Source organism: Hirundo rustica, chromosome 27 (assembly GCF_015227805.2).
Source record: "Hirundo rustica isolate bHirRus1 chromosome 27, bHirRus1.pri.v3, whole genome shotgun sequence".
Classification (NCBI taxonomy): Eukaryota; Metazoa; Chordata; class Aves; order Passeriformes; family Hirundinidae; genus Hirundo; species Hirundo rustica.
The window spans coordinates 1,395,194-1,417,720 of NC_053476.1; the positions used below are offsets into that span (position 1 = coordinate 1,395,194).

At 64.2% G+C, this 22,527-nt stretch overlaps 3 protein-coding genes across 4 annotated transcripts; all 3 read left to right on the plus strand.

Moving 5' to 3' along the window:
* The first annotated feature begins 3,564 nt into the window (after positions 1–3,564).
* Positions 3,565–9,508, plus strand: KIF18B (kinesin family member 18B). Its single transcript, XM_058423643.1, has 10 exons — positions 3,565–3,937; positions 4,936–5,090; positions 5,555–5,659; positions 5,902–6,012; positions 6,628–6,813; positions 6,912–7,088; positions 7,428–7,546; positions 7,784–8,205; positions 8,908–9,099; positions 9,492–9,508. The coding sequence occupies exons 1-10, from the start codon at positions 3,565–3,567 to the stop codon at positions 9,506–9,508; spliced, it is 1,857 nt and encodes a 618-aa protein (XP_058279626.1).
* Positions 9,509–10,455: 947 nt separating this feature from the next.
* On the plus strand, positions 10,456–11,700 carry FAM187A (family with sequence similarity 187 member A). The gene has a single exon (XM_040087051.1). The coding sequence runs from the start codon at positions 10,456–10,458 to the stop codon at positions 11,698–11,700; it is 1,245 nt and encodes a 414-aa protein (XP_039942985.1).
* Positions 11,701–15,931: 4,231 nt separating this feature from the next.
* On the plus strand, positions 15,932–21,474 carry GFAP (glial fibrillary acidic protein). Of its 2 annotated transcripts, XM_040087448.1 has the most exons (10): positions 15,932–16,395; positions 16,855–16,915; positions 17,497–17,592; positions 17,659–17,820; positions 18,105–18,230; positions 18,427–18,647; positions 18,833–18,876; positions 19,500–19,585; positions 19,921–20,001; positions 20,068–21,474. In XM_040087448.1, exons 1-9 carry the CDS (start codon positions 15,932–15,934, stop codon positions 19,960–19,962), a joined length of 1,302 nt encoding a protein of 433 aa, XP_039943382.1. In that variant the 3' UTR covers positions 19,963–20,001; positions 20,068–21,474. The 2 variants fall into 2 exon arrangements, with proteins under 2 accessions (XP_039943382.1, XP_039943381.1); XM_040087447.1 differs by having other exon boundaries at positions 19,921–21,474.
* The last annotated feature ends 1,053 nt before the right edge of the window (positions 21,475–22,527 follow it).

Genomic DNA, 22,527 nt, shown 5'->3' on the forward strand with positions numbered 1-22,527 from the left:
CGCGCGGTGTCCGCACGGCCCCGGGCCGGGGGGCTGTGCTGGGGCGGGGGGAGCCGCCGTCCTGCCCCCCCCCCCCCCGCCCCCCGCCGGGGTGACACCATGGTAAAGCAGAGCTGTGATCTCTCCCTGTGTGCTGTGTGTGTCCCCAATGTCCCCCACCCTGGGGGCGGGGGCTTCCTGCCACCAGCACCCCCCGCCCCGACCCCGTTGGGTTCAGCAAATCAGCCCGGCCACGAGAGGCTCCTCGTCCCTCCCCACCTCCACTGGGGCCGCTCGGGGTGCCACCACCATTACCATGGCCCTGTCCCCAGAGCCCGGGTGGCCCCATGAGGAGGTGTCCCCTGAGTAACACATCATTGCCACTGTGAGGGGAGGGACACGGTCAGACCCCCCAGAGCCGCTGGGACACACGCGCCCGTCAGCGCTGCCTCGGCACGGGCAGGACGCGATCCAATTAGAGGTGACAGCGGGCGCCCGGGGCCAGCGGCCGCCTCCGGAGCGGCTGTGGTGGGATCCGAGGATGGGAGCCCCGGGGACACGGAGTGGCCTCGGGGACAGGATGGGGCTGGGTGTCCTCCTGGCTGGGTGTGTCCTAGGTGTGTGTGTTCCCCCAAGAATGAGTTCATGTCCCCAGGTGTGTATGTGTGTGTGTGTGTCCGTGTCTGCAGGTATGTGCCTGTGTCCCAGGGCTGTGTGTCCCCCAGGTGTGTGTGTGTCTGTGTCACAGGGGTGTGTGTTCCAGGCATGTGTGTGTTCCAGGTGTGTCTGTGTGTCTGTGTCACAGGGAGGTGTGTGTTCCATGTGTGTCTGTGTCACGGGGGTGTGTATTTCAGGTGTGTGTTCGTTCCAGGTGTGTGTGTGTTCCAGGTGTGTGTGTGTTCCAGGTGTGTGTATGTTAATTCCAGGTGTGTGTTCCAGGTGTGTGTGTTCATTCCAGGTGTGTGTATGTTAGTTCCAGGTGGGTGTTCCAGGTGTGTGTGTTCGTTTCAGGTGTGTGTTCCAGGTGTGCTCCGTCTCCCAGCTCTATGTGTATGTCCCAAGCCTCGGCGGGTCTCAGCGCTGTTCCCCAGCATCGATCCCGGCTGGAGGCGGCAGCGGGGCCGGGCTGGATCGCAGCCCCAGTCAGAAAGTCCCCAAGAACAGTGAGGCCGAAACCCCGCCCAAGGACCCTCCCGGACCCTCCAGAACCTTCCAAGCCCCCTCGGGACTCCCGGGACCCCCGGGACCTTCCTGGCCCCGCCGCTCGCCGGGGCCCTGAGCTGCTGCTGCCTGCCCGGGAGCCACCGGCAGGGGGCGCAGGCGGCGGCGGGACTGCAGCTCCCATGGCGCATCGCGCGGGCTCAGCACTACAACCCCCATGAGGCACCACGCGGGACGCAGCCAATGGGAGTGGGAAGGCGGAGCGGGGCCAATCAGAGAGCAGGACGGGGCCTCGCGGGCAGTTTAAAGCTGGCGCGGCGGCGGGGACTCGCCCGGAGCGGAGGGAGCGGGGTCGGGGTCGGGGTCGGGGTCTGGGTCTGGGTCTGGGTCTGGGTCTGGGTCTGGGTCTGCCCTGCCCTGCCCTGGCAGCTGCACTCCCACCCCAGACTGGAACTGGTGCGGTCAAGGCCGTCCGCAGTGCCCCGAGGAGCCCTGTTGGCTCCCCCACTGCCCATCCCACAGTTACTCCTGGTTTCCTCTGCAGCTCAGCCCCAGGGATCCCAGAGTGCAGCCCCAGGCTCTGGTTCCTTTAAGGAATTTTATTGTGCTACAGCAGGTCAATAACAGCTTGAGATGGGGAGGGACCCCAACAAAAAACTTCCCAGGCTTCCATCCCCTCCCAGTCTGTGCACCTGACGGTGGGGTGCTCCTGCTGAGCCATCATCTCCTGCTGTGTCCGAGTGTCCCGTTACCTGCCCAGTGCTGCAGGGCCCCAGGCCTCTGGGGTCAGTGCCAGGTCCAGCACACCTGCCAGGGGCTCTGGCCATTTTCCCAGACAGAGTTCACCCTGCAGCTCCCAGGGCAGCTGCCCCCCATGTGGTCCTCAGCACGAGGGACCCTCATTACACACCCCAAACTGTGACAAAGCAACATCCCCAGACACCCAAATCCACAGCTGCACCCGCAGGCTGGAGCTTCCTTCGTGCCCTTTAAAAATTCAGCACAACAGACACGGTCCCACAGGACATCCTCATCCCTGAGCTGCAGAGACACGGGTGGGCTGCTGGGTGGTGAAGAACTGGCAGGCTGGGTGCAGCCAGAGCGCTGTGGGCAGCAGCCCTGTGTCCTGGGGGAGCTCAGGGAGCAGGGGTGTCCCTGAGGGCTCTCCGTGGCACCAGGGCTCTGCCGTCCCTTCCTCACCGGCACGGACAGCGGCTCGAGCCACCCTCAGCATGTTCACAAAAGTGACACGAAGCTGCGGTGCAGGTGACACCCAGGGGCACCTGGACAAACTCGACAAGTGGGACCAAGAGAACACTCAGTAAAGCCGAGGGCACGGGGCTGCAGTGCACAGGGACAGTCCCAGGCACCAGCACAGAGCGGGAGAAGAGCTGAGAGCTGCCCTGCAGAGAAGGACTTGGGGCGGAGGAAAAGCTGCCCCTGAGCTAACAGCGAGCACCGGCAGCACCAAGCGCATCCCGGGCTGCAGCAATAGAGGAGCGGCCAGACGGGGGTGAGGGAGCGGATGCTGCCCCTCCGCTCTGGGGAGCTGCAACGACAGCACATTCAGGGCTCCGTGCGAGCCAAACCCGTCAGTGGTTCCGCGGTGATGAATCCCAGGGGGCTCCGCTGGTGCCAGCGCCACTCACAATCCTCGGGGGTTCCACGGCCGCCACGAGCGACAACGTTTCAGGGTTGCCGGGCACCGGCGGATCCCTGAGCGCGAGTGACAACGGGCGCTTGTCCCGCGGCCGCCGCTCCCGGCAGTTCCCGGCAGTTCCCGGCCGCGCTGGCATCGCTCGGCCGCGCTCTGGGCGCTGCTGCAGGCGGAGGCGATTGCGAAGCGCATTCTCCGTGACCCGGGTTGTGCCTCGGCCCTCGCACGGTGCAGGCACTGCCCACCCCACGCGTGGGTGCCGCTGTCCCCGCAGGGGACGCGGTCGCTGGGTCAGTTCTGCCTCCCGGGAGGGGCGGGAGGGGGACACGGGGGTCCGGAGGGGAGGGAGGCCGGGCTGTGCGAGGGGGCGAGGGGTGGATCAAAGGAGTGATGGGGTCGTGAGAGGGGCTATGGGGGCCAAAAGGCGGGGGGCTGATTGGGCTCGAAGGGGGGTGTTGGGACCTCTGGGAGGCTGTGGGAGGAAGCTGTGTCTCAAAGGGATTTAGGGTCTTTGGGGAGGCTGGGAGGGTCCAGGGGAGCAGTAGGAGTATGAAGGGGTTTGTGGGGCCATTTGGGATCCAAGGAGACCCGAAGAGGGTCCAGGGTTTTGGGAGAGGCTGAAGGGGATTCAGGCTCATGGGGGGCCCCAAAGGGGCACTGGGTGGGATTGGCACAGGGGAGGGGGGGAACGCTCTGAGACCTCACCCAGCTTGGGGATCTCTCCCCCCACTGCACCCTCCACACGAACCCCTTTCCCCCCAGACCGCATGAGGACCCAGATCATTGGATCGGGAGCCGCGTCCCCCAGCAGCCCCATGTCCGAGCCCCAGGTGTCCGCTGGGGCGCAGAGCCCCCCGCCCCAGGAGGGCTCCATGGCCGTGGTGCTGCGTGTGCGGCCCCCCAGCCCCCGGAGGAGGGCTGCACCCCCCGTGCTGCACGTCCTCAACCAGAACGTGGTGCTGCTCAGCCCCGAGGAGCCCCGCGGCACCGCGTCGCCCGCCCGCAGCTCCGGGCGCCGCCACAAGAACCTCAAATTTGTGTTCGATCACGTTTTCGACGAGGGGGCCACGCAGGAGGAGGTGTTCCAGCACACCACGCTGCCTCTGCTGGACACCCTCCTCGCTGGCTACAACTGCTCCGGTAGGTCCCGGCACACACCTCCCATCCCGGCAGGAGCTCCTGCCACACCCGCTCCCAGGCTGGGTGGGCTCAGCAGAGCCCTGAATTTAATTTGGAAACCCCCACGCATCTTTAGGAGTGGGGTGACACAACAGCAAACCCCAAAACACGCAGCCTGAAGCTGCTTGTTTCCAGCGGTGCACGGCGCTCTGGGAGATGGGGTGGAGAGGATGGACGTGGGCGTTGGGGTGGAGCTGGGGCTGGGCAGGAGCTGTCCAGGCGTTTTGAGGAGCGAGGATCACTTGCTCTTGTCTGTCCCGGGTGAGAAGGATGGGAAGAAATGTGGTGGATGCATGGAGGAAGAGCCCCTTGGCTTTGCCATCCCTTCCCGGGCTGAATGGCTCCTTAGAGCCGGGTCTGACAGGTCCTGGGCAGCTCCCACAGCCCCGAGCTGCTGCTGCTGCAGCCCCCGAGCTGTTCCCAGCTGTTGGCAGCTGTTGGATGTCACGGGAGGAGCCCAGCACTCTCCAGGCTCTCCCTGCACCAGGCGCTCGGAGCAGGGAATGCTGTTCCAGCTCTCGGCGGCCCCCGAGAGCCACGGAAGCGCTGCTCCTGTCCCCAGGCCCCAGCACTGAGTGCTGCCCTCGGGAGGAGGGCTGAGACTCCAGATCAGTGCGCCCACCCTGACGTGGGGGCTTCAAAGGAGGTGCTGGGAGATGGGGGTAAAAGAGAGGAAGCAGAAATGCCTCGTGGGGAGAGGGTCAGAGGGGACCTGGGCACGGGAGCTGTGCTCATCTGGAGACTCGTTCTGTCCCTGCTGCATTAGAGCCTGAAACCAGGGAGAAAAATTGCCCTGAGGAGCAGTGGGGAAAGTTATGAGTTTTACCTTGTGTCTTGTCTGTGTGGGAAGCTGCTCTGCCCTGCCCTGCCCTGTTCTCCTCTCCAGCCACGACCCGACCTTCTGCTGCACCAGGTGAGCAATGACAGATCACTTCACCACCCACCCCTTCTCCTTCCAGTGTTTGCCTACGGTGCTTCGGGAGTCGGGAAAACCCACACCATGCTGGGCTCCAAGAACAGTCCTGGCATCGTGCACCTGGCCACAGTGGAGCTGTACAAGAGGCTCGAGGACACGAAGGACAAGAGATGTGAGGTCCTCGTTTCCTACCAGCAGGTTTGCTGTGGCCCAATATGTCTTCTCCTGCCTCAGGATCCCCAGGGGAGAGATTTGGGGTTTGTGATGCCACGTTCAGGGTACCTGCAGTGTCCCCTGCTGTGCCTGGGGTTCTCAGGGCAGCCTGACTGAGAGCAGGATCACACCTGGGGCAGTGAACTGGTGCTGCTGGTTTCTGCCAGCTGCAGTGGGCGGCTTTTCTCTCCCTTGCCGTGCTCCAAAGAGCGGTGGGGGCTTCCTGGCTGGAAGGGCTGGAGAGGGGCAGGGTGGGAGGAACTGCCCAGCAAAGCTCTGGGAGCTGTCCCTGCCTTCTGCACCACATCAGCTGCTCCCGGTGGAATGAGGTTCCAGAGGTGGGGTCAGGGGGTTCTCCCGGCTGTGCCAGATCCTGCAGGGGTACCCAGCTCTTCTCCCAGCTCTCCCAGAGAATCAAACCTCAGCCTGACCTCGATTTCCTACTCCAGGTGTACAAAGAGCGTGTCTATGACCTGCTGGAGCCCCAGGGCCCGCTGAACGTCTGGGAGCAGCCTGGGAAAGGAGCCGTGGCACAGGGCCTCTCCTTCCACCAGGTCTGGGCACAAGGAGGGCACAAGGGCTGGGACAGACTCGTCTGCACTGGGACTCCTGGGGACACGGGGCTGTGGAGGTCCCAGCGCCTCCTGCTCCCGGCTGGCACCAGACGTGGCCTCGAGCTGCCACGGCCCCGCAGAGCTGCCGGGTGCCTCGGCCCCGCTGCCCGGGGCTGCTCGGCCTCGGCGCGTCCGGCTGCTGCGCCCGGCTGCTGATCCGGCCCCTGCCCCTTCTCCCGCAGCCCACGTCAGCGGAGCAGCTCCTGGACATGTTGGCCAAGGGCAATAAAAACCGGGTACAGCGGCACACCAGGGCCAACGCCGTCTCCTCCCGCTCCCACGCCATCTTGCAGGTGAGGGCTGCTGCCTTTGGCACCGTTCCCATCGCTGCTGCAAACGGCGCTGGAAAACGGAGCTGGAAACCTGTGCCAGGGCCGACATCCCAGGGCTGTCCCCCTCAGCGCCGAGCTGGGAATTTCGCTCCCCACGGGCTCTGTCCATGAGCTCCCTGGTTTCTCGCTGCAAAGCTGCAGGTGGATTTCAGTCCCAGCCAGGCCCTTGCCCGAATTCTCAGGGCTGTCACGGCTGCCTGGGCAGACGGAGGCTCTGGCTGTCACTTCATCCTGAGCCCGGCGCCTCGCCCCTTGCTGCTTGCAGGGGAGCAGCCCAGGTGTCTGGATGCTTTTGCGGTCCCTCTGGGGACCCGACCAGCCATACCCCTCTCTCTCATCGAGTGTGGGAGATGCTGATTGTTCCCATAGCTGTCCATTCCTGCCAGTTCCCTTCCCTGGCTCTGCTCCCTGTGTCATCACCAGGTGTTTCGCTCGTCCTCTCGACGTGCAGGTTTCCTCTCCTCCTCCTGCCTCATCTCCCCACGGGATTCGCTGGCTCTCCCCCTGAAAGCACAGAGCCCTGTCCCCCCGAGCGGCTGTGTGGAGCCGCAGTCTCAGCCCCCCGTGTGCTCGCAGATCCAGGTGAAGCAGTGGGACCTCGCTGGGGACCTGCGCGTGGCCAAGCTGAACTTCATCGACCTGGCGGGCTCGGAGCGAGCCTGGGACACCCTGGGCCGGGGAGAGGGGCTGCTGGAGGGCACCAGCATCAACCGCTCGCTGCTGGCCCTCAGGAGCGTGGTCTGCGCGCTGGCCGGAGCCAAGGTGAGGCCGCTCCCCGCCGGACGCCGGCTCTCCGGGGCGGGTCCGGGAGGGTTTCCCCGGGGCCCGGAGCTGATCGGAGCCTCGGTGTGTCGGGACAGGGCGAGCAGAGCCACGTGCCGTTCCGCAACAGCAAGCTGACTCGCCTGCTGAAGGACTCGCTGGGCGGCAGCTGCCGCAGCACCATGATCGCGGCCGTGAACCCCGCGGCGCCCGCCGGCCGCGACACCTACAGCACGCTGCGCTTCGCCAGCCGGGCCAGGAGCATCCTGCTGCCGGTGAGCGCCGGGCGGGTCCTGCGGGGGCTCGGGCAGGAGCCTGCGTGGTGGGGTGCGTTGGTGGGTGCCTCCCGTGGGAATCCCCCAGCCCGGGGTGCCGCTGCGGGCGGGAGCTGCCCGTGGAGCTCCAGCAGCGTGCGCCCGCTCTGCTGTTAAAGCTGCTGAGCCCAGGCCCCGCAGGGCTTTTGCCCGTGGCAGCAGGTCTCTGATCGTGTCCTCTGCAGCCACCCGGGGGCTCGGGAGCCTGGAGGAGGCTGAGGAGCTGCCCTGCTCCAGCCCCAGAGATGGCTCCGTGCTGCCCCGTTGTGTTTAACCACTGCCTCATCCCGCTCCCCGCAGCTGCAGCGCGCTGGGATGTTTCCCTGCAGCTCCAGAGCAGCCTCCCTGCCCGACCAGCAGTTCCAGGCCAGGACACCAAGTCTTCTTCTGCAGGATCTGTCTGGGCGCCAGGAACAGAAGTGAGTGTCCTCGTGTCCTCCCCACGTCCCGCTGCCTCTTCTCGGCCTGGGCAGAGCGGCTGTCCATGGTCTGGATGGATGTGGGACCAGGGCTTGGAGATGCTGGCGTGTCCCTGGGTCCTTTGTTACCCACAGGTGCACACACACCGGGCAGCTCCGGCTCTCCAGGGAGGGATTTACAGCTTGGAAATGTCCAATCTTCCCAGTCTGACTCTTACCCCAAAACTCTGCTCACAGCCTCTGCCCTGATGAAATGACTGCAAAGACAAAGGAAGTGGAGGTCCTGGCACTGGAGGAGTCCACAGGGCTGGAGGAGACCTCAGGGCTGGAGGAGACCTCAGGGCTGGAGGAGACCTCAGGGCTGGAGGTGTCCACAGGGCTGGAGGTGTCCACAGGGCTGGAGGAGTCCACAGGGCTGGAGGAGACCTCAGGGCTGGAGGAGTCCACAGGGCTGGAGGAGACCTCAGGGCTGGAGGAGTCCACAGGGCTGGAGGAGCCCATACAGCTGGAGCAGCCCACAGGGCTGGAGGAGCCCATACAGCTGGAGCAGCCCACAGGGCTGGAGGAACCCACAGGGCTGGAGGAAGCTGCCTCTCCCGGTAGCGCCGCAGAGCCCAGCGAGATTGCCCCAGCCCCAGGAACGCAGCTGAGCTGTGCCGGTGAGGATTTGGGATAGGGACAGCGGGGATTGGCCCCTCCTCTGTGTCTCAGTGGGTGTTGGAGGAGCCCATGATGGGACACAGCTCCTGGCCGCGGTGGACACGGGGCAGAGGAGCGGGAGTGTCCCCAGGTGTCACCGGCTCCGGCCTCGCTGTGCAGAGCGATCCGAGCTCGGCAGCGCCTCGGGCAGGAGCCGGGAGCAGCCCTGGGCTCCGGGGTAGCTCAGCTCGTGTGTGCGAGGCAGCTCCCACGGGAGGGATCTCCCTGTCCCAGGAGCCCAAAGCAGTTCTGAGCCGCCTTTCTCCCGTCTCCGTCGCTCCTCCCTGGTTCCCTTGCCCGAGCCAGCCGGGATGGAGCCTCCCGGGCGGCAGCCGGCTCCGAGCAGGGCTGAGCTCTTCCTCCTCATCCTCCGTGCCACGGCGCGATGCTGGGAGCGGAGCTGTGGTTCTGTAGACCCCCTTTGCCGGGGGCAGCGCAGGCACAGCCCCGGGGCGCTGTCTGTGCCACCAGCCCGGCGCCTGTGCCCGCTCTTTTCCTGGGGGTTGGACGCGCTTCGATGGAACAGCCGCTGGCAAAGGGCTGCTGCGGGGCTGGGAGGGCAGGGGTGCACTGGGCTGGGGGCACGGGAGGTGGTCCGGGGGTTGGGTGTGCTCCCGAGCTGCAGACAGGGAGGTGACTTTATTTCCTCTCTGCTTTTTCAGCCGAGGCGCCAGTCACCGTGCCAGGCCCCCCCGTGCCCAGCACCGACCAGAAATGCTCTCAGGAGCTCCCTCCGTGCTCCACTCCCAGGCTGATGTCTCCCGGGCTGGTTAAGAGGATGCTCGAGTCCAGCAGCGATTTCCAACCAGAAAATTCCTACAGCTCCCCAAAACGGAGGAAGCGCCAGGACAGTGGTGGGAAGGCAGCAGAGAGTCCCCGGGCAGCGCAGAGCCCCTCTGTGTCCCCGGGACCCCGGTGTGTCATCGCCCAGCCCTCCCCTCCGGCGGGCCCCCAAAGCCCGGGCACCCCGGCACCATCGGCAGCGCGGCCCCGCAGCCCCGTCCGCGGGCCGGCTCCAGAGCTGCTCCCCCCGGGCAAGGAGCAGCAGCAGCCAGAGCTCGGGGCAGCCCTCCCGCATCCAGCCCCCGGCACCTCCCCCAGCGTTCAAACTCCAAACGCCCCCGGTTCCTCTCTCCCCGGTTCTTCCTGCAGCCCCTCCTGCCCCGCAGTGCCCTCCTGGCCGTGGCTCCAGCTGCGTGCCCGCATTTGTGCCCCCGTTGGCTCAGTCCTGTTTGTGTGTTTGCAGGTCCTGAGCGCCTTTAGGAAATAAGTTTCTGTGTTTTAAATAAATTGTTCTGTTCCAAATCCAAGGGCCAGCATGTGGCTGTTCTCTCCTGCCTCCCCCTTGTGTGGGGAGCCTGGAGAAGGCTCTTGCTCTGGGGTTGGGCTCCATCTCCCTTCTCCATCATCCAGGACCTGTGGGTGTCTCTGTGGGGCGCCTGGGCCCTCTGCGGAGTGTCCCAGAGTAGAGGTGAGGGGTGTGGGGGGCACATGGCCGTGGCCACCCATGACAGCATCCCAGTCAGGTGAGCTGTCCCACAGTGTCTGTGTCATCGCAGTGGGATCGTGGCTCTGCCACTGCACATTCACATTTCTAGCTCTTGTTTGTTCCCCATGCTGTGACTGTTTGTGTCCAGGCCCTTCAGACACGGGTTCAAGAAACCGTGTGTGACGTGAGAGGTTTCAGCTCAGCCACAGGGCACGGATGGGGTTTGCCCTGTGATTCTCATCTTGAGCCAAGGAACATCAGGCTCCACGGGCTGGCCCGGTCTCCTTCCCAGGAGGAAGCAATGGCACAAGCACTGCTGCTTTGGAACCCACCCCCAGGCCTTTCCATCTAAAGCCTCTCTCATCAGATTGGCCAGCCCACGGCCGAAGGTTCTCTTGCCCTCTCTAACAGGCTCCAGTCACTAAAGCACAACCCCCCGCCCCCAAAGCCAATTCCTCCTCCATGGCAGCAGCCATGAGGATGCTGATCTGCACCAGAGATCCTCTCTAAGTTCCCACCCAACTCAAACCACGATGAGGTGCTGGGGATTCCACTTGTCCCAGCACAGCCCCGTTGTTGCCAGGCACAGGGGTGACAACGCTGCAGAGCTGCTGGGCACAGGCGGGTTCCAGAGCGGGTGACAGAGGCTGGGCTGCTCCAGGGCAGGATGCTCCCTGGCTGGGCTGTGTGAGTCCTGCTGGGCCAGGGAGCACCCGGAGCGATGGGGACGAGGCTGCTGGGAGCCACCATACTCCTGTCCCTGGTGGATGTTCTCCAGGCCTTCGCCATCGAGAAGAAAGGGGACGTGTTCAAGAAGACGGCGTGTCCCGCCTTCCTGATATTCGAGAACGTCGCGTACTTGACGGACATGACCTTTGAGCTGCCCTGCAAGTGCAAGCCCGAGGAGACCTCCTCTGTTGTCTGGTACTTCCAGAAGGAGCTGCACAGCCACGAGACCACGGTGCTGACGGACTTCAACGGCACCGTGACCGTGGACTCGAGCCACATCCGCGCGGGCAGCGACCTCCTGAAGCGCTTCAGCATCCGCATGTTCAGTCTGATCGTGTTCCGAGCCCAGGAGAGGGACTCGGGCCATTACCTGTGCGGCACCAAGGGCGGGCTCTTCTTCTATGGCTACGACGTGGACGTGCAGCCCAGCAGGCAGATCGCAGTGGCTTTTCTGGATAATGACCAGCACGTCCAAGAGGACCACACAGAGAAGGAATTCACCCTCTTCACCACCTTCTGGGACTGGACGCGCTGTGACCGCTGCGGGGTGCGGGGCGAGCAGCGGCGGATCGGGCTCTGTTACGTGCAGAGCGCCCAGCTGAAGCCCCGGTACCGCACAGCCCTGCCCAACGTCACCTCCTGCGGCTCCAGGGCCGTGCCCCCGCGCTTCGGGCCGCTCATCCCCCTCCGGAGCCCCGAGGTGGCCGTCCGGAGCTGCCTGGCCGCTTGCCCGGAGAAGGAAGTCCCCGAGGAGGGCGTGCAGTCCATCTCCAACATCGTTTACAAGCTGGGCAAGAAGCCCTGGCTGCCCCGTGTCCCCATCCAGTACCACAAACAGCCCCCCAAAACCGACCTGGTCATCACGTGCCCCGGAGCGCGGCCGGAGCACGCCGTGGCCTGGGACAAGGGCTCCGTCCGGCTCTACCGCTCCTACTACCTCGTGGGGCTCAGGAAGCACATGAGGCTCTTCATCGACCACGGGAACCACCTGCACCTCCGGCAAGTGCGCAGGAGGGACAAAGGCACCTACTTCTGCTGGCGGGAGGGCGAGCTGGTGGCCGGCTTCCAGCTCAGCGTCACCTTCCAGCCCCGGCGCCAGCGCGGCCCCTCTGACCCCGAGTCCATCTTCGTCATGAGGGCTGTGGGCATCAGCTTCGCCGTCATCACCGTCATCTTCTTCCTCATCCACGCGTCCCACTACCTCTCTCGGGTGTTCGGGAAACCGGCCAAGGTGTAGCAGCTTCCCCAAAGGACGCTCGGGCACCTCGGAGCACCCTCACATAGGAAATTTCCCATGGGAGGATATTTATTGTATAGTTTGGTTTCAACATTTGTTTTCAGTGTTCGGTTTCCACTTTTAGAAGGAAAAATATATCATTTTTTTTCATATTAATCTGGTAATTTTCTTCAGAAATTCTCTGCCTTTGAGGTGTTTTTAACTCACCCAGCTCAGCACAGAACTGGGAGTCAATATTGGTGCCTGACAGAATTCACTCACCCCAAAGGTGGTGGCTCCTCTACAGGGTTTCAGCAGGGAGCAGGATGTGCCCTGCAGGCTCGTCTCCTTGGTTTGAGGATGTGACCTGAGGATTTCAGCATTCCCAAAAGAAATCCTGCTGTCCAGGAGGGTGCTGTGGATCCCAGTGATGCTCTGGCACTAGAACCATGTCGATGATGGTGAGCCAAACACCTGGTGGTGACATGAGAAGCAAAGTCAGGGAGGGAGGCAGGAAGGGATGGAGCTGCAGGAAACAATCTGCATCTCCCACACTCAGGGATGGAGCAGGGTACAGCTGGCTGGGTCCTAGAAGGGCAACAAACACACCCAAAGCCCCAGCAGGAGCTGGGATGGGCTCACACGCAGAGGCAGCTCCAGGCCTGACTCTCCCTGGGGACTTTGCCACCGAACTCGGCCCCCAGACGGAGCCTGACAGTGTCCCCAGGGAGGGACCAGCCAGGGCTGTGGGTGCCAGGCCCAGCACTGGTGCAGGCCAAGGGGAGCACAGCCACCAAGACTCACCTGGCAGCACGTTCCTTCCCCTCTGAATCCCTAAAAATCTCCCAGTAGAACCCAACATGCTTCCCCTAATGCCCTGTAATCCCCTCAGCCCCCAGGAGCAACCCTTGCAGGGAGAGAGGAGCTGGAAGCTGAGGGCTGCTCCCGTAGGCTCACCTGTCCGTGGTTTGCTTGCTGGGAGGCAGAGCTGGCAGCAGGAATTTCCAGCACAGATTTCCAGCACAGCTCAGGGATTTGTGCAGGCAGGAATCCAGGACCCACCAACGAGCCCAGCTGGGAGCTGGCTGCAAAAGCATCCAGACACCTGGGCTGCTCCCCTGCAAGCAGCAAGGGGCGAGGCGCCGGGCTCAGGATGAAGTGACAGCCAGAGCCTCCGTCTGCCCAGGCAGCCGTGACAGCCCTGAGAATTCGGGCAAGGGCCTGGCTGGGACTGAAATCCACCTGCAGCTTTGCAGCGAGAAACCAGAGAGCTCATGGACAGAGCCCGTGGGGAGAGAAATTCCCAGCTCGGCGCTGAGGGGGACAGCCCTGGGATGTCGGCCCTGGCACAGGTTTCCAGCTCCGTTTTCCAGCGCCGTTTGCAGCAGCGATGGGAACGGTGCCAAAGGCAGCAGCCCTCACCTGCAAGATGGCGTGGGAGCGGGAGGAGGCGGCGTTGGCCCTGGTGTGCCGCTGTACCCGGTTTTTATTGCCCTTGGCCAACATGTCCAGGAGCTGCTCCGCTGACGTGGGCTGCGGGAGAAGGGGCAGGGGCCGCATCAGCAGCCGGGCGCAGCAGCCGGACGCCCCGAGGCCGAGCAGCCCCGGGCAGCGGGGCCGAGGCACCCGGCAGCTCTGCGGGGCCGTGGCAGCTCGAGGCCACGTCTGGTGCCAGCCGGGAGCAGGAGGCGCTGGGACCTCCACAGCCCCGTGTCCCCAGGAGTCCCAGGCGCTCTCAGCACTGGTGCAGGCGCAGAGCAGATTCGGGCTGTGTGTTTTGGGGTTGCCCTTGTGTCTCCCCATTCCCGCAGCTGCTTGGGATGGGGTCACGGAGCTGCTGGAGGACACGGCTCATGCTCCAATGGTCTGGGTCCTCATGCACTCCTTGAGGCGGGGGGTTGGTTCAGCTAGGGGGTGCAGTGGGGACAGATCCCCAGGCTGGGAAAGGCCTCAGAGACTCCCCTGGGCTCTGCTTCCCGCTCCCTCCCTGTGCCAACCCCGGCCAGTGCCCCCTTAGAACCCCCCATGAGCCTGAACCCCCTTCAGCCTCCCCTACGACACCTGACACCCACTAAAACCACAGCTTCCCCAATTATTCTGCACCCCTTTTGGCTCCCAAAGCTCCTCTCGCAGCTCCTCCTTGGGCTCCCAAGGACTCCCCATGTGGGAGCTGGGTTCAGGAGCAGCTTCCAGCTGAGGTTGGGCTCCACTGTGCCTCCCCCCCATCTCCACCATCCCGGGGTCCTGTGGGTGCCTCTGCACCCTCTTCTGGGCCTGGGGAGGTCTGGGCACCCTGCTCAGTGTCCCAGAGTGCAGGGGAGGCCTGGGGGAGCCGCCTGCCCTCCTGACCCTGTAAAGTGATGGGGAAAAGGTTTTGTTCTGTATTTCCCCCCTGCTCCAACCCCATCAGTGCCACCCGTGTGACACCCCCACATTGGGACAGAGACCCCCAAGCACCCAGCACAAGGACCCTGTGATCCTGCCGTGCCAGGGCACATCTGGCACTGACACACCTGGCACTGACACATCTGGCACTGACACATCTGGCACTGACACATCTGGTTCCCTGCTCCAGCTCCTCACAGCTCGGTGGTGACCACGTGTGGTAGGAGCAGGGCCGGGATCGGGACAGCTCCGGGAGTGCTGCTGTCCCACGGGGCCACCGGCTCCTCCTGGCTCCTTCTCTGCCCGGCAGCAGGGATCTCACCTTTGTCTCCTTGAGCCTGGAAGCCTCCAATTAAAACTCCCAGCCCAATCGCGGTTCGTTTGTCTCATTATGGGGGGGGTCGGGGAAGAGGAGGAGGAGGAGGAGGCTGCCGGCAGCGGCCGCTTCCCGAGCTTTGATCCCGCTGCGTGGGAGCCGGGAGAGAATCAATCCCTGGGGAGCAGCGGGTGCCCACGCAGGACCCCAAAGCTCCCGGCCCCCGCTCTGTCCCCGCTCCACCTCGCTGTGCACCCCAGGGAGGGAGGTTCCCTGTCACCAGAGCTGTCACACCTGTCTCCAGGGATGCCGCTGTTGTCTGGGGACACAAGAGTCACTGGGGGATGTGTAGGTGTCCCAAACGTGGAATTTCAGTGGGAAGAACCCGTGGTGACACCAGCACAGGACAGCTGGGGAAACAGGGGTTGGCTGGAAGGGGAGTTTCTGAGCATTAAAGAAGGATGTGGGAGTGGTCCCAGTCCCACCAGTCTCACCAGTATGGTCCCTGGTGGCTCTGGGTCTCCCCAGACTGCACGCACAGGGGCACACCACACCACTGGTGATCCCCCGTGATGGTGGCCGTGGTCCAGCGGGGTGTCCCCGTCCCACGGCAGGCAAGAGCCTTTCCCGGCCATCGGCTGCCATCTACTGCCAGCGGCGGGGCCAGTCCCCATCCCTGCTCCCATCGCGGTCCCTGTCCCTGCAGCAGAGTCCCCCTGTCCCCCAGCTTCAGCCCCGCTGCCTTTCGGGGTCCCCGCGCTGGTGCCACCACGCGTCACTCATGTCCCCACGTCCCCAGAACAGCCCCATCCCCTCCCCGGGCCGTGCCCAAGCCCCATCCAGGCCCCAGTTTGTGTCCATTACGCTGTGACCGGCAGGGACGGGGCTGGCGGTGGCGCCGTGCCCGGCCCCGAATCCCTGGATCAGCCCCCGCGGTTCCCGGCAGCGCCGTGCCCTGGCACCAGGGTCCCTCCCGGCTGTGCCCCGGCTCTGGCTCCGCACAAAGCCCCTTTCAGCCGCTGCGAAAAGCCCCTGGCAGCCAGTCCTGGCCCCCACCGCCCCCTGCCATGTGCCACCGACGGCAGAAGGCCCCCCAGACTCAGATCGCTGGCACGGCCAGGCACAGAGAGCTGTGTGGGGCAAACATCTGCCCGGATTTGGGACGGGGACCGGGGCTCCAGGGCCACCAGCCGGTGCTTCCACAGACCCATGGGGACGGGAAGGACTTAGGGAGGCCCCAGACATCTAACGAGCAGCCGGTCTTCATTAGCGACGCCCCCCGTGCCCCAGGGCACCGCACCCAGCCCCGCACCCAGCCCCGCACCCAGGGGGTGTCCGTGCCCGCAGCTCTGTCCCCACCCTGGGCGCCCCCCAAACCCCGCAGTGCCCGCTGGGGGGGCCGGCGGTGGGCAGGGGCCGTGCCGCCGTGCCCGGGCTGGGTGCCAGGGCACAGCCGCCCCGCCGGGCGCCGCAGCCTGGCTCGGTGCCGTCCCGCTGACCCCGGGCTCCATAAAAACCCTCGGCCGGGCACAGCGCTCCCGTCCCTCGGGCATGGAGAGCCGGCGCCCGCCCTCCTACGGCCGCCGCTTCGGCCCCGCCGTGCCCGGGTACCGGGTGCCCCCCTCCAGCGCCCCGGGCCGGCCCCGGGCGCTCCGCAGCGCCCAGCTGAGCGCTCCTGCTCCCCGCATGGGCTCCGGCAAGGTGGACTTCTCGCTGGCCGCGGCGCTCAACTCGGAGTTCAGGGAGACGCGCACCAACGAGAAGGTGGAGATGATGGAGCTCAACGACCGCTTCGCCAGCTACATCGAGAAGGTGCGGCTGCTGGAGCAGCAGAACAAGGTGCTGGTGGTGGAGCTGGACCAGGCGCGGGGCCGGGAGCCCTCCCGCACGGCCGATATCTGCCAGGAGGAGCTGCGGGAGCTGCGGCGCCGCCTGGAGCACTTGGCCACCGCCAAGGCCCGGCTGGAGGTGGAGAGGGACAACCTGGCCGAGGACCTCGGCAGCCTCCAGCAGAAGTAAGGCGCTGTCCGGCTCGGGGTATGCCTGGGGAGCAGGGTGGCACACTTGGGATGGGTGTCAGGGTGACTTCCAGCGCCGGGGTGGCCACCGGAGCCAAAGTGCAGCAGGGACCAGGATGGACCCAGGACGGTGATCAGGATCTTTCTGGCGACGGGAACCACGGTGGTGACAAGGACCAAGGTGACCCCTGGGATGAGAATGGAGTTCAGGGTGTGCCCAGGGGTCAGAGTGACCCTGGGGACCAGGGACTGGTGTGCACCTGGGTTGTGATGGGAGATGGGCGGCCCCTGGGAACAGTGTGGGTGCTGTGGGGGTGTGAGGGGGGGGCACACGGGCTGATCTGGGTTTGGGGGGCTGCTGCTGTGGGGCTGTGTCGGCCTGGGGGGGTCTGTCCCTGGGCTGAGAGTGACCAGCCACGGAGCTGGACGTGTAACTGTGCCTCTGCCCCGGCACAGGCTGCAGGACGAGGTGACCCTGAGGCTGGAGGCCGAGAGCAACCTGGCTGCCTACAGGCAGGTGAGGGCAGGGGCCAGATCCCAGCTTGGCCTCCCTTGGGAATGGGCAGGGCTGGGGTAGGGATGGACAGGGATGCAGCAGGGACAGGAGGGGATGGACAGGGATGCAGCAGGGACAGGAGGGGATGGACAGGGATGCAGCAGGGACAGGAGGGGATGGACAGGGATGCAGCAGGGACAGGAGGGGATGGACAGGGATGCAGCAGGGACAGGAGGGGATGGACAGGGATGCAGCAGGGACAGGAGGGGATGGACAGGGATGCAGCAGGGATGGGAAGTGGGACAGGGAGGTAGCAGGGATGGGCAGGAGCAGGAACTGAGGGACTGGTGTGTGTTACAATGGGCAGGTAGGGAACAGGAAGGGAGCAGGGGTGAATGGGAAGGGCAGGGATGGACAGATATGGAGCATGGACGGGTAGGAATGGCAGGAACAGGCAGTGAGGGACTGGGAAATGCTATGATGGGCAGGGAGAAGCAGGGCTGGATGAGAGCTGGAGGGAATGGATATGACCAGGCACATCAGGATAGAGGGGATCCAGGTGGGCAGCTGGGACAGTCCCTCCTGTCCCCCCACGGTGACAGGACGTGGACAACGCTGCCTTGGCTCGCCTGGACCTGGAGCGGCGCGTGGGGACCCTGCAGGACGAGATCGCCTTCCTCCGCAAGGTCCACGAGGAGGTAACCCCACTCTGGACTGGGGGTCCCGGGGCTCAGGGGGCTGCCCTGACCCCCCTGACCCCACAGGAGCTGCGGGAGCTGCAGGAGCAGCTGGCCCGGCAGCGGGTGCATGTCGAGGTGGACGCGAGCAAGCCGGACCTGACGGCCGCCCTGCACGACATCCGCAGCCAGTACGAGGCCGTGGCCGCCAGCAACATCCAGGAGACCGAGGAGTGGTACAAGTCCAAGGTGCGGTGGGAGCTGCTGGCCCCACAGGTGGATGGCCTGGCTGTCCCCTCCCGGGGTGTCTCCATCTTGGGGTTGATCCCCCGGCGCTGGGTGGTTCTCGGTGGTGTGCAGGGTTTGGGTTCTTTGCTGTGCCCACTTGTGCCAGGGATGTTTCTCCTTGCCACGTGTCCCTGGGGCCTTGTCCCCGCTGTGGGGCAGAGCAGGGTTGTGTTTTCACGCTGTGTGCCACCAGGACACATCCCTGCCCCGTGCCCCCATCCCGTGGCACGCGTCCCCTGTCCCAGTTTGCAGATCTGATGGACGCGGCCGCCCGGCACGCCGAGGCCTTGAGGGCGGCCAAGCAGGAGGCCAACGAGTACCGGCGCCAGCTCCAGGCCCTCACCTGCGACCTGGAGGCTCTGCGGGGCTCGGTAGGTGACAACCGTGGGGTGCAAGAGCAGGGACAAGGCCTCAGGGAGCTGCCACCATCAGCAGCTTCCCTGGCAGGACCCAGTGCCAGGGGAATGGCTGGTTCCGAGGGGGGGAGATGGATGGGCACTGGGGAGAGCCCCCAGTTCCCGGGAGAAGCTGGCCATGGAGGGTGCCACGGCCCCCCTGGACCCCCAGAACGAGTCCCTGGAGAGGCAGCTGCGGGAGCTGGAGGAGCGCTATGCCCTGGAGACGGCCGGCTACCAGGACACAGTGGTGCGGCTGGAGGAGGACATCCGCAGCCTCAAGGAGGAGATGGCCCAGCACCTGCAGGACTACCAGGACCTGCTCAACGTCAAGCTGGCCCTCGACATCGAGATCGCCACGTACCGCAAGCTGCTGGAGGGCGAGGAGAGCAGGTGCCAGCTCCACCCTGCCCCTCACCCCAGCCATGCCCTAACCAAGCCCAAGTGCTCGTGGTCCCTCTGGGGTGTCCGGCTGGGTTGGGGACCGTCCTCCAGCCCTGCTGCCACAGCCCCAGGCAGGTGGAGCTGGGGGGCAGCAGGACCTCGTGCTCCTGCCAATGCTCCCGGTGTCCCTGCAGGATCAACATCCCTGTGCGGAGCTTCTCCAACCTGCAGATCCGAGGTGAGGCTCTGCCCCACGTGTGGGGAGGGGCAGCGGGATGGTGGCACCGACAGGGGGGCTCTGTGGCAGGAGAAGCCACCTTGGCCATCCCTGCCCAGTTCAGAGGGATCAAGAGGTTTTTCTCTGAATCTCAGGACTCCTGGGTGCTCCCAGGGTAGGGGGAGGAGGGTGCCATGGCCATATCCCCAAGGCTGAACATGTCCCCAAGGCCAGTGATGTCCCCAACACTGATCACATAATCATGTCCTCAATGACAACCACATCCCTAAGGCCGACTGTGTTCCTCAGTGATAACTGTGTCCCCAAGGACAAACCTGTCCCCAGGCTCAATCACATGCCAAAGCCACCCATGTCCCCATGGCCGACAGCATCTCCAAGGCCAGAAATGTCCCCAGCTGTCCCCACAGCCCAACTGTGTCCCCAGGATGCATCAGATCCCACAGCCTGCCACATCCCCACGGCCCACCCTGTTCCTGAGGCTGGCTGTGTCCCCAGGGCTGCTCTCTCATCATTCAGGGGTTTCCAGCCCAATCCATTTTCTTTGGGCTTCTCCTCTGGAGTGTGGCTGGAAGGGCCATGCCCTGGGCAGGGTGTCACTGCCTTGTCCTGCCCCTGTCCCCCAGAGACCAGCCTGGACACCAAATCTGTGTCAGAAGCCCACGTGAAGCGGAGCATCGTGGTCAAAACTGTGGAGACCCGAGATGGAGAGGTGGGAAATCCTCGTTTGTGTCACCTACGCTCCACCCCTGCCTCCCCACAGGGTGCCCACAAGGGACTTGCTCATGGGGCCACCATCCCCACACCCCACAAGCAGCCAAGGCACGGAGCCAGTGATCCCTGAGAGCAGGGCATGATCTGGCTCTGGGTCATGGTGGAGCTGAGGCTGGCAGCTCATAGAGAAAACTGTTCCTGTCCCTGTCCCTGTCCCTGTCCCTGTCCCTGTCCCTGTCCCTGTCCCTGTCCCTGTCCCTGTCCCCAAGCGCCTTCAGAGCCCAGGCAGAACCCGATCCCGGGCTGACCCGATCCCTCTGCCTCCACCTCCAGGTGCTGAAGGAGTCCAAGCAGGAGCACAAGGAGGTGCCGTAGCGTGGAGCAGCCGCAGCAGCCGCAGCTCCGTAGGTCCCGCCCGGGCCGGGCACGGGGCACGGGAGGGTCCGGTGGCGCTTCGGCGGGGGCATCTCCCTCCCGTGCCCCGTGCCCAGCTCCGGTGGCACCCGGTTAGGGGCTGGCAGCCAGCAGAGCACCGGGCAGCACCCGGGAAGGTCCAGCGGACCCTGCCTGCCTCATCCTGGGTCTCGAGGGAGAGTCTGTCTTGTTTCCATCTCCCTGCACTGTAAGACAACACGGTGGTGCCAAGAGCATCTCCCTGCATCCACTCTCTGGTCTGGGAGACCTCCCTGGATCTTCCCAGTGCACCCAGACCCTGAGCATCCTCGGTGGGGGGATGCAGGGTGCGAGGTACCTGCAGGAGAGGGACATTTCCCTGACACCAAGAGCTGGGTGAGCTCAGCTGGGAGGCAGGGGCAGGAGGAAGGGAAGGACGGAGAAGCAGGAGTGGAGGAAGGTGAGGGTGGAAAATCAGGGGCAGGAGGATGGGGAGGGTGGAGAAGCAGGATGCTCTTGGGGTGGTATCAAGGGGTGGCATCAGGAGGGGTTCCTGATGGCTGCTGGGGTGTCCAGCATGGGTTGTGGGGCTCCACAGTGGCCTCAAGTCTTCTCCTGGCATGGAGCCATGGGACTGTCCTGATCCCACTGGGTGACTGCCACCAAGGTGTCACCAACACTGGCAGGGCAAAGCAGACCCGAGGGGCTCCTGGTGAGGGGTGACCCAGGGCCCTATGGCAGGGGAAAATGGAGAGGAGAGGGCTGCAGAGGAGGAGGAGGAGGGGGCACCTATGAGGGTCTCACAGCACAAGGAGCCACCTGCAACCAAGGAGTGACGGGGGAGTCTCGTCACTTGGGGGTCACACTGGGAGCCAGGGGCTCGGGAATGGGGCTGCCCCAGCCGCAGTCCGTGCCCCACCCAGAGCCCGAGTCACCCCCTCCGCGGGCATTCAGGATGGGATTGGGAGAACTCCCTCATCCCCGGGCTGCCTGGGGCCCTGTCCCGCACTTGTCCTCCCCCAGAGCAGCACACGCCCCCAGGGCCAGTGCCCAGCCCGGTGCTCACCCACAGCCCCGTCCCCCCTTTGCTGCACCACTGACCACGAGCAGGACCTGCCTGATGCCACCTGGCAGAGGAACAGCGACCCAGCAGCGCTCCCCGTGCCCTGTCAGCCTTCGGGAGGAGCACACAGCTGCCCTTGGGTGCCATCCCCTCTGTCCCCTCTGTCCCCTCTGTCCCCTCTGTCCCCTCGGTCCCCTCGGTCCCCTCTGTCCCCTTGGCCAGGCGCTGAGCAGCTTTGCTCTGACTGCAGAAACACAACACCAGCCCCAAAACGGCCATTCCCAGGGCAGGAGGTGTTGTGGGAGAGCTGGATGGGAATGCAGGGGGATGGTGCAGGGCTGGGGCACCACGAGCAGCCTCCCTTGCTACCGAATTAATGCACTAACGCCGCCGCAGCTCGGGATGAGAATAAAGCTAATGAACACACTGAGCTTCCATGGCTGTGCCTGCATCCTCCTCTCCGCAGCCAGCGCCGGGGGATTTGGGATTATCTGGGGTGGTGGGGACCTCTGGGAGCCCAAACCAATCCTAATGGTGCAGGGTATGTGCTCAGGGCTGAGCCCCAGGGCACGGATTCATTCCAGGGCCACAAGGGACAGAACAGAAGGGAGCGGGGTGCAGGGATAACACCCGCAGCTGGCAGTGGGGTGGGAGAGATCTCCTTCCCAGGATGGGAATCAGGGATCTGCTGGGGGTTCTTCACCCTCAAACCCAGCTCCTTCCCCTCACAGTGCCAGGCTGCAGCTCCTGCGAAGCTCCCAGGATTGGCTGCAGCTGCTGGGCTGAGGCTGGATTGGAGATCCTGCACATCATCCACACGGCCCCAGGGCCAGAGCATCACTGGGACCCTCAGTGCCCTCATGGACAGAGGGATTTTTGCTGAAATCCTCAAGCCACATCCTCAGAAAAAGGAGATGAGCCTGGAGGACACATCCAGCTCCATGCTGAGAATTAAGTGTCCACCAAAACCCTGCAGAGACGTTGCAACCTTCGGGGGATGTTTGAGACGGCTTTGTCAGGCACAAACATTGACTCCCAACTGTGCTGAGTCAGGTGAGTTAAAAACACCCCCAAAACAGCCATTTCTGAAGAAAATCACCAGATCAGCTTGAAAAAGGGTTTTTTCCTGTCACAAATTAAAAAAAAAAAAAAAAAAAAAAAAAAAAAAAAAAAAAAAAAAAAAAAAAAAAAAAAAAAAAAAAAAAAAAAAAAAAAGTCCACCAAAACCCCCCAATATTGAAAAGTATGGGTTTGCTCCAGCTGAAGAGCTCAAAAGGAACACTGAAGGGTTTGGGACACACAGTTCTCAATACGAAAAACAAGGCAAATAAGGGTGAGAAAAGCAAGTATTAATTGGATTAAAATAGCTTGAGGGATGTTTTTAGCAGCCTCTTAGAAAAACAGCTGTAATAAATCACTGGTGCGGATCAAGAACTCTACAGAGTTTGGCCAGAACATCTTGCACCAGCTCCAAGTTTACTTTT

Excerpts from the sequence above, each read along its gene's own strand:
- KIF18B (XM_058423643.1), top strand. The coding sequence starts at position 3,565 with ATGAGGACCCAGATCATTGGATCGGGAGCCGCGTCCCCCAGCAGCCCC. Across the intron at positions 3,938-4,935 it reads CGCTGGCTACAACTGCTCCG|TGTTTGCCTACGGTGCTTCG; the intron begins GTAGGTCCCGGC and ends TTCTCCTTCCAG. Across the intron at positions 6,013-6,627 it reads GCTCCCACGCCATCTTGCAG|ATCCAGGTGAAGCAGTGGGA; the intron begins GTGAGGGCTGCT and ends GTGTGCTCGCAG.
- FAM187A (XM_040087051.1), top strand. The coding sequence starts at position 10,456 with ATGGGGACGAGGCTGCTGGGAGCCACCATACTCCTGTCCCTGGTGGAT.
- GFAP (XM_040087447.1), top strand. The coding sequence starts at position 15,932 with ATGGAGAGCCGGCGCCCGCCCTCCTACGGCCGCCGCTTCGGCCCCGCC. Across the intron at positions 16,916-17,496 it reads ACCTGGCTGCCTACAGGCAG|GACGTGGACAACGCTGCCTT; the intron begins GTGAGGGCAGGG and ends CCACGGTGACAG. Across the intron at positions 18,877-19,499 it reads CTCCAACCTGCAGATCCGAG|AGACCAGCCTGGACACCAAA; the intron begins GTGAGGCTCTGC and ends CCTGTCCCCCAG.